This window comes from Benincasa hispida, chromosome 6 (genome assembly GCF_027475165.1).
Source record: "Benincasa hispida cultivar pf3 chromosome 6, pf3_genome.v1.1, whole genome shotgun sequence".
NCBI classification, from domain to species: domain Eukaryota; kingdom Viridiplantae; phylum Streptophyta; class Magnoliopsida; order Cucurbitales; family Cucurbitaceae; genus Benincasa; species Benincasa hispida.
Window position 1 is genome coordinate 10,218,384 of NC_143483.1, and position 9,664 is coordinate 10,228,047.

At 30.7% G+C, this 9,664-nt stretch overlaps 1 protein-coding gene across 1 annotated transcript; it reads right to left on the reverse strand.

Moving 5' to 3' along the window:
• Nucleotides 1-7,899: 7,899 nt before the first annotated feature.
• Nucleotides 7,900-8,925, reverse strand: LOC150035410 (uncharacterized). The gene is made up of 5 exons (XM_090314308.1): nucleotides 8,741-8,925; nucleotides 8,542-8,667; nucleotides 8,357-8,461; nucleotides 8,212-8,284; nucleotides 7,900-7,956 (listed from the first exon to the last, which is right to left on the reverse strand). The coding sequence occupies exons 1-5, from the start codon at nucleotides 8,923-8,925 to the stop codon at nucleotides 7,900-7,902; spliced, it is 546 nt and encodes a 181-aa protein (XP_090170434.1).
• Nucleotides 8,926-9,664: the final 739 nt, after the last annotated feature.

Consider the following 9,664-nt stretch of genomic DNA (forward strand, 5'->3'; position numbering starts at 1 on the left):
AGGCGGCTGACCAGGGTATGGAATTTAAATCTGCCCATCATCAAGTTGGAGAAGATCGACGACTATAAAAAGAAGAAATCCCACCAGATGAACGATCTTTTTAGTGCATAATTCTGAAATTTTGAGACCTTAGAGCTGTGCTGTGGTGACGAGAAGAATAAGAGGGAAGAGAACCACTACCATCGCCGATCAAGGAGCGGAGAAAGCTGAGCTCGAGAGAGAACTTTCTTCCAATTCTTCCAAAGTGGTTGTACACGAACTAGAATTGAGCCAAAGAGGACAAGAGATTGTACTCTGCGGCTTGACTCCTTTCATTTCATCTTACTTATCGTTGTCATCATCTCATTTGATTAAGTGTTGGTTTCATAAAGACAATCAGTTTCTTTATAAATTCACATATTTGATCTATCATACTTTGCCACTGTTTATTTCTTGTGTTATGTTGGATGCATCTATAACTTCATGCAAAATTCCATTTCGAAATGCTTAAACCAACTAAATCAATTGGTAAAAGCAGCTTTAACTTAAATTATTCGACAGAATAAGTAAGCCAACATTAAGTTAGAAACGCTTAGTACATCTAGAGGTAGACGCACTGGTGTTTTATTGCATCCTGTGACTGACGAATACATCCTAGAGATATGTATTGTATGACATCGCATTGAGAAATGCCGAATAGAAATCTAACGCATAAACGGAGATAAGCAAGTCATTTCATACGCATCATATTCTTGTTTGTGTACATCTAACTTAGATCGACGCATATCACTTGCATCAAACTCCATTTTCACACAATCCCTTATTCCCTACTTGATCCTTTTATATCTTCTTGCACGCACACAGCAGCTTAGTATAAATAACTCATTTCTACATTCACTTAGGATATTTCTACAATAGTTACAATGCAAGGTCTGCGTTAGCTTTAATCTTAATCCCTGAGTTCGACCCTGGACTTACCAGAAGCCTAAGTTAGATTTATACTTGGATCTGATTAAGGAAAACTTGAACGCCTATAGAGGAGTATCATGCGTCTTGTTGCATATCATTAACGCACCAACACGTCACTAACGCATCATAAATGCAACAACGCATCATTCACATTTACACTTATTTTTCTAATTACTTTATACAATACACTCCTAAGCTCACATCACGAATTCAACAAACACACACTTCATGAATTAGCAACAATTCCTTTTGAGAATATTTCCCTCTGCTCTTATGTGTTGATTACTTTTTAAAGTAACATATTTATCAAACCCTTTGACTTATATCGGTAATTAAAAAAATTAAAACCTTGAAAGAAAATGACATGACTTTGGATCATATAGAACATTTTAATTGATTATACGCAATATATTATCCATTCTTATTTATCATTGAATTAAAAGAATGAACCCAATAGATTTAATATGAATCTCATTTATATTAATTAAATAATTTCTATTGCCATGATACTCTAATGAATTAGAATAAGAGCCACTGAAGGGTGGTCAGTCATTCGTTTACTGGATTGAGACATTCTCAACCAATTGTTACACCAGAATAACTCTTATTCTTATAAAAATTAGTTACCATTTATTTAGTCAAGAAATCATTAACTTGATTAACCATTTCTTTTAGGTATCACCCTTCATTTTAGACCCCCGAGATTCGCCCCAATGAGCCAATTGAAGGGAAAAGTCTATTGGGACAAAAACTAAAGCGATCCTATTCATCTCTAGAGTTCACCTTGATATTGACCTAATGTATAAACCATCCGAAAGGGGACGCTCCCAGGGCGCCTGAGGTCGTGCATGAAGATCTCATGATGCAAACTAATAAAGGAGATCGTAGGATATGTCGACAAATATTCTTCTCCCACTTACTATAAATACTTTCTCCATTCACTTTGATATTGACCCATGCAAACACCATCCGAAGGGGAACACTCCCGGGCGCCTTGAGCCCGAGCATGAGTCTCTCGATGTGAACTTTTAGGGAGAATATGAGTGAAAAATGACACATCATGTACATCTTTTTCCTCTCATTAATTATTTTACAAACGAGGCTTCATTTCTTAGGTAAATTAAGCTAATCAATTTATCTAAGTGAATTGTTAAATTTGCCAAATATAACTCTTATATTGGATAGTTTAACAATATATGATTCTTGTTTATTAAACACTTTAATAAACCTAATCATTTATTGCATGCTTATAACATTATTGTCTAATTCACCTTCCAGGTTGGTTTCCAGGTAGGTATGTTTCATTTCCATCAACTTAAATATCTCAACCTTAGATAGAACCTTCCTTAGACAAAGGTCCCTTATAGAAAATTATATTATAACTTTAATCTTTTATTTAATCCAATCCTATTAAACGAAAACTAAAAGATTAAAACTATGCCTAATCGTATTAGAAATATTATTAACATAGGTCTAAATAAAACTAATTTTAGACCTTTTAAAATTAATTTAACCTATGTTTGCATGCAACTCTTTATTATATATTTTAATTCTAATTTCATTAACTTATAGCATTTATAAAGAATTATTGTAATAATTAAAATCTATACATGCATCTAATGACATACTTTAAAAAAATTATAACAATAATAATTTTACTATGTTATACTTCATGCATCTTCATTTTCATTACACTATACATAAAAATTATATAATAAAGTAATGAAATTAACATAACATTCATCTGTTCATTCATACTATATATTGTAGCCCTTTTAATATAAAATGATGCATGGACATGTTATAAATGCATGCAATCATATATTATAACAATTATATTGAATATGATGCATGAGCATCCTTAATTAAATCATGCAGCCATGTAATATAACATTTATATTAAAATGATGCATGAAATAATGTTTATCCTAGGTGAGATTATTATATTATATGGCATACATAATGCAATATCACAAATAAATCACATATCACATGTATAATAATTATAAAAGCAACATTGTACCGAAATTAGTATCCTAAATATTAATTAAATTAATACAATACTTATATTAATTTAACTAATGAAAAACAAATAATAAATAGTTATAACAAATTCGTAATTAAAATTCGAATAAATTCGAAAAAAACCATAAAACTGCTCCAACTGCTGCACATCAGCCTTGAAGCCACGATCACGAATGATCCTTGATGTGCACGAGAACTTCTGAAGCATCGCAACGCTCTATGCCAGCGTTGCGATGCTGGTTTTTTAGGTTGATGCAACGTACCCCTATGTTGCTTCCAGCTTCACGATGCTCTACAACGCTGCTGCAGCTAAAGCGTAACGATGCTGAGCCTTCTGTCATACAGCGTAGGACGGGCGTCACAATGCTCTAGCCTTACGTTCTAAGGTAAAAAGCTTCCTTTACTTCGCTCGTTCATCCAATTTGCTGAAACCTCCTATCTCCAAATCGAAGCTGAAACCTTAGCAAGAACAACACAAACAATATTACATACTCAATTACAAGAACAACACAAACAATATTACATATTCAATTACAAGACAAAATGCCCAAAATGACAATGGGGCCTTATAAATCACCTCAATAAACCAGTAATCTGGCACGCCAATTTTGAAACCATCCAATGTGAAAAAACCACATTCATCACATTCAAAATGCAGAACATTTAACCACCAATATTCTGAATTAAAATTCAAAAATAAAATTTAGAGATTCGAGATAGTTTTAATACTAGTTGAAGGGATTGGAATTCCCCACTGTAGAAGCAATTGGATGCATCGGTCTCTAGATTTCGTTTTAAAGAACATTCAACATATAGAGTGACGGAAACTAAGGAAAAACAAAGACCTAAGCATACTACTACTGTGAAAATACAGAGAGAAGATGGGAAAGAGATATCATATACCTTTGAAGTATCGTCTACTCGCTTCCTTTCCACAACACGTCTTCTTCTCCCGATCTCACAAACTAGACACCACGAACATAACAACAAGGAAGCGGACACCACCATGAGGCCTTCCTTGTTATTCTCAAGGATGAGAATCATTAAAGAGTTGTGGACTTCTAATTCTCTCTAATTCTTAATTTTGGTGTAAGAGAGAGTAATCTTGTTTCTAAAGAATTACATAGAGAGTTCTCAAGGAAGAAGATGAAAATCTTCTCACTATCTATCATGTTAATAAGAGGGTGGTTAGAAAGAGGGTTGAGGGAGTTATGAACTCCCTCCCCCTTTTTGTTAATTTCAAAAAATCCAAAATAAAAAATTTTGAATTTAAAAGTAATATATATATATATATGAACTTAATATAAAAATATTTAACTATATGTTATATCATATATAACATATTACCTATAGTTTAGATTATATCACGTATAATATGACCTATAGTTTTTATATAAATCACATTCATATAAATTAATATTTGAACCACTTTCAAATGACAACCCCTCTTATCAAACTATATAATTTTAATATGAATCATATTCACATTAATTTTAACATATAGTTTCTATATGAATCATATTCATATAATTAATATTTTAATCATATTCAAATATTTATTCCTCTCATAAAACTATATAGATTTAATATGAATCATATTCACATTAATTTTAACATAAAGTTTGTATATGAATCCCATTCATATAAATAAATAATTGAATCATATTCAAATTCTTATCTCTCTCATAAAAACTATATAATGTGTCAACATATATTATACTCTATAATGTATCAATATACATTATTTAATTGTATCTTATACAATTAATTTCCTTTAATTAATTTGAACAATTCAAGTTAAACCAAAATTAATTTGATTCTCATTAGTTTTTATTGAACTAACAAGGAGACCTTATGGACCTATAGATTGAAGCTCCAATGATACTTGATTAATTAATTAAATTAATCAACCTTCATTAATTGTCGATAACTCCACTAAAGACCGACAACTGCACTCTTTCCACTATAGATATATTTATGTGTCCATTGGATATAATAAATCAATAAGGCATTGACCCTTCACAAATTGCTCGTAAGTACAGTTGGGTCAAATTACCCTTTTACCTTTGTAGTTACATTTAACTCCTTAAGAACCATTGATTCCTCTAATGAGTAATTAGTCATAATCTAACTATAATTGAACCCCTCTCAGGCAAGGATGGGGTGAGGCGTCTCATTGTTCAAGCCCTGGAATCAGTCCTTAAGGGAGCAATTTATCTACTTATCCTAACAATAGGGAATAAGTGAATTTCTTCTTGTGTAGTTGTGTTTCCTATTCCTTAGTTAGACGAATCTCCAAAATGGTAGGCTTATTGAGTTGGCGAATTTGGCCACTCTCACCCATAAAAATCAAAGGACCACCCTCAAAGGCAGGAGTTCATAACTCACTTAGGATTCATGTCAAGTCACGTATGGTCATCTTGGTGAAATGTAAGTCACTTCTAACAATGGTGTTATAAAGAGAGACTATGCATTTCATGGTCAGGTCTTATTCCAATTCTTTGTATCGGATACCCCCGCTCACATGTCTCCACATCAATGGTCAGGTTTAAATCATTTATAGTACTTTGCAACAATTGTAATAACTACAAAGCGGGTCATGTCAGTAGTGTTACCAAGATAAGGTACCTAACCTTATCCATACACTATAGGTCATTTACATTATCACTTAAACATGATCCACTTGTATCTCTCCACATACATGTTTAAGTCACATCAGATAATCTTGAATCTTTGTATAATGGATTATTTCGTATAAAACTAATCAACCATTGATTCAAATAAAATATAAATACGAGACTTTAGGGCATACATCCCGACACAAATGACTCCTGAACTCAACTCTAGTTTTCGCGGATCATTTTTGTTGTTTAATTACAATTATTGATTTTATTTTGATGTTTGATCATACTATAAAAATGATTGATGATGACTCATATTTTATTTTCTTTTAAAATTAACCTCTTTTTTAGAATGTCGGCCACTCCACGTCGTCTTAGACACGTGACGACATACCATAAAGATGGGAATGAGTGAATTTCATCTTGTGTAGTTATGTTCTCAGCTCCCCACTCGATCTCTTCCCCAAAATGGTAGGCTTATTAAGTCGATGACTCGGGCCACTCTCACCCGTACAAATTAAAGGACAAGCTCTTATAGGCAGGAGTTCATAACTCATTTGGGATTGAGATCGAGTTACATATGGTTATTCTATGAAATATTAATCTCTTCAGTCGATGACATTAACATAGATTAATAATTTCGCAATTCAGTCTTATACAAATTTATTATATGTATGTCTCCACACGAACGATTTGGATCACATCATTGTAACTCTTACAAAGTGGGGCATATCCATAGTGTTACAAGAATAAGACATCCAACTTTATCCATATACTATAAACCCTTTAGGTTATTTACTCAAACATTATCTACAGTATGTCAACTACATGCCATCCAAGTCTCATGAAATAACCTTATATTTTTATTGTAATAGATCATTCATTATTGCAAATTTAAAATAATCAACCATTATTTTAAATAACTAATTAACTACAAGGCCTTAGGGTATAAAAATCCAACAATTCAAATTCTGTAAATAATTTTGATTCAATATTTGCCCTTGAGGATTAATGAAAGTACTCCACCTAAAAAAATTACAAAAATTTTGATAAAACTACCAATAAAATGACGATTTCGATAGATATCTCTAGAAAAATTTTAAAATAAACCATAATATCAAATAAGTTAACATGTCTATTATTTATATTATAGTTATATTAGTGGTATTTTATGCTTATTTTTTGTGTTTCATGGATCTTTTCTACGATATAATGGAAATATCGATTTGCCCACATGTCGATGTCAAACCCAAGAAACATGAAATATTGATGGAAATATCAATATATCGATAGCACTACAAGAATTTTAGACTTTAATGTCGGTTTAGAACTAACATTAAAAGGAAACCGACATTGAAGGTTGTGTTATAAAAGGTCTTTAATGTCAGTTGTCTTTAATGTGGATTTTAAATAGACATTATAACTAATTTCAGTACCTTTTATCTTCAATGTCAGTTGAAAACCGACATTGTACACCATCTTCAATGTTGATTTTTTACCAAATTTTTTTCAATAATTGTCCCTTTTTTTATGCCTCATTTTTTTAGTTGTCCAATCCATTTTTAATATCACTCAAAGAGTTAAAAATATCATGATATGTCTCATGTTGGATTAGGAAATGTCTGTCATCGTATTTTATTAAAAAAATATATTAAAAAATTGTTTATTGTAATACATGTTTATTATCATCTGCATGGTAAGCCAATAATATTTCTCTTCCACTTATAAATGCACAGAACCCAACCCTAAAATATACAATAGACAACAATACACTCTACCACAAAACTAAATACAAAGTTACTTGCACTTAAAGCACACTTCTATAATAATTTATCCACAAACAACAACTAGTACTTCTATTTCATTCTATAAGCACTTATCAAATATGAATAAACACACTAACCAACATTTGTATATTGATAACACACTTCCATATAACAATAATTAAAATCATCATATCCAACACTCATATGGAACCACTCGCTTCTCCAACAATAAAAAATACTAAACAATTCTATAATGTTAATAATCATTTCTCCCATTCACAAATATCAATTAGTACTTCCATGCGTACTTACACCAAATACCATAAACAACAAAATTATACATAAATCCTCCAAGAAAAAGATCATGGTTATATAATAATTTGTCTATCCACAAATCAACGATTAGTACTTCAGATTCATTCTAAACTTGCATATTTTTCTCAAAACTCGTCAAGATTCATTCTAAGCTAGTATTTACATTCTATTGAGACAAAAAACAATAAGTACATCCTTACACAAATCGCCCAAAAAAAACTTGCCTATTGTGTTCGAATTATGTCAATCTCTCCTTGAGTATATGCATTTTTTATATTGAACTACAAAAAGAAAATAAAAGATAAACTCAACATAAGTTTACATCATTTATTAAAATAAAGCTAGTATATAAAACATAAATAATTTGCATACAAAGCTAGTAATGGGAGTAGTAGAATTATGCACTATTTCGTGTAGCACATAGTACCCGCATCCTAACAAATCTAATTGGCGGGGGCACTGCATGTGAAGAAGTTGAAAACAATTATTCTTATGTTTGAATAACATAATTTGTTAAAATATGAATGTAAATTTACCTTTATAGGTTTCCATTTTGGAAAAGACCGATGGTGTTGGAGATCGTGCTTGACTTGCCATGTTTTCAATCTACTAAAGAGTTTGAAAACATTAGCCAAACATAAATACTTGAATTAAAAGCTAAGAAAGTTTAGTTACACTTACATATTTATAACTCCATAAAATTCTTCTTGAAACTTACTTTGAATAGAGTCCAAAATATAAATACAATTTTCTTGAAGATTGATTACAATCAATATCCAACGATAACTATAATAAGCAACAATTTAAAAAAATTAGTACGTGTATAATGCAAATTAAAAATAACTAAAGAACTTGTATTTACTTACCCTGTGTTATATGGAATAAGAATTAATTGATCCAAATTAGTCAATTCTCGTTGGTTGGCTAAATTTCTAGATCGAAGATCTAGAGACTTCACATGTGGCGATATTTTTGCTTGGTCATATAAAAAACTTCTTGGTAATATCACGGAAACATTCAACCTAAAGATACCTAAATAAAGCAAAAGTTATTATTTAAATATGAAAAAAAAATATACATGAGGATTGTGAATCAAGATGAGTATATGCAATGTATGTCAATGTACACATATAACCAATTTCAACCATACTGCAATAATGAATCAGATAATCAAGGCCTAAATAAACAAATTTTCCCCTTCCAAATATGTGTTCGTTCAAATTGATATGAATCATGTGTACATCGTTCATGTTGTGTATGACATGGTCCATTCAAGAGCTTGATGGTGCCGTTGGTGTCCATATATTTGGCGGAATTGATATTGGCAAACCCCTAAACCATACTCAGTTGACAATCTATTCATTTTCATCCATGAATTATCCATGTTTGTAAAATATGCAACTTAATCTACAAAAAAGACAAACAATAACAAGGAAAAATTACGTAACCTTTAGCTTATAAACGTAACCATAATCAACAAGAAGACCTAAAACTTGTTTATATCAACATGAAAAACACAAAAAAATACAAATAAAATATTTTCAAGACTAAAATATAACCCAAGAAAATGTTCTATAGACACATTATTAGCCACCAAACAAAAAAAATCATAGCAAAACCATCAAACAAGTTCATATTCATGAACTAATTTTCATCTTAACACTTTAAAATCTTATGAACCATAATCAACAACAATACCTAGATTAGTTTAACATTAAATTTTGAGATGAACTCAAAAGAATAACACAAATAAAATATTAAAGGTTAAAATATAATTGGAAAAAATGGTTCTAATATACACTGGAACCACACCAAGCAAGACTATCAACCAAGTACATGTTCTTGAACTAATTTTATTTCAACATTTCAAAATTTCAAGAAGCTTAATCATTGGAATAAAAATAAAATGAATGAAATAATACTTGAACCACACTAAGCAAGTTTAATCAATCAAGTAAGACCAAATTAGTTTTTTATATAATTGAAAAA

Bases quoted from the DNA above. Each gene is read 5' to 3' on its own strand.
- LOC150035410 (XM_090314308.1), bottom strand. From the start codon at position 8,925: ATGAACGATGTACACATGATTCATATCAATTTGAACGAACACATATTT. The intron at 8,462-8,541 runs GTAAGTAAATAC...TGCTTATTATAG, and splicing joins CTTATTCCATATAACACAGG to TTATCGTTGGATATTGATTG. The intron at 7,957-8,211 runs GTAAATTTACAT...TTCTTTTTGTAG, and splicing joins CAAAATGGAAACCTATAAAG to TTCAATATAAAAAATGCATA.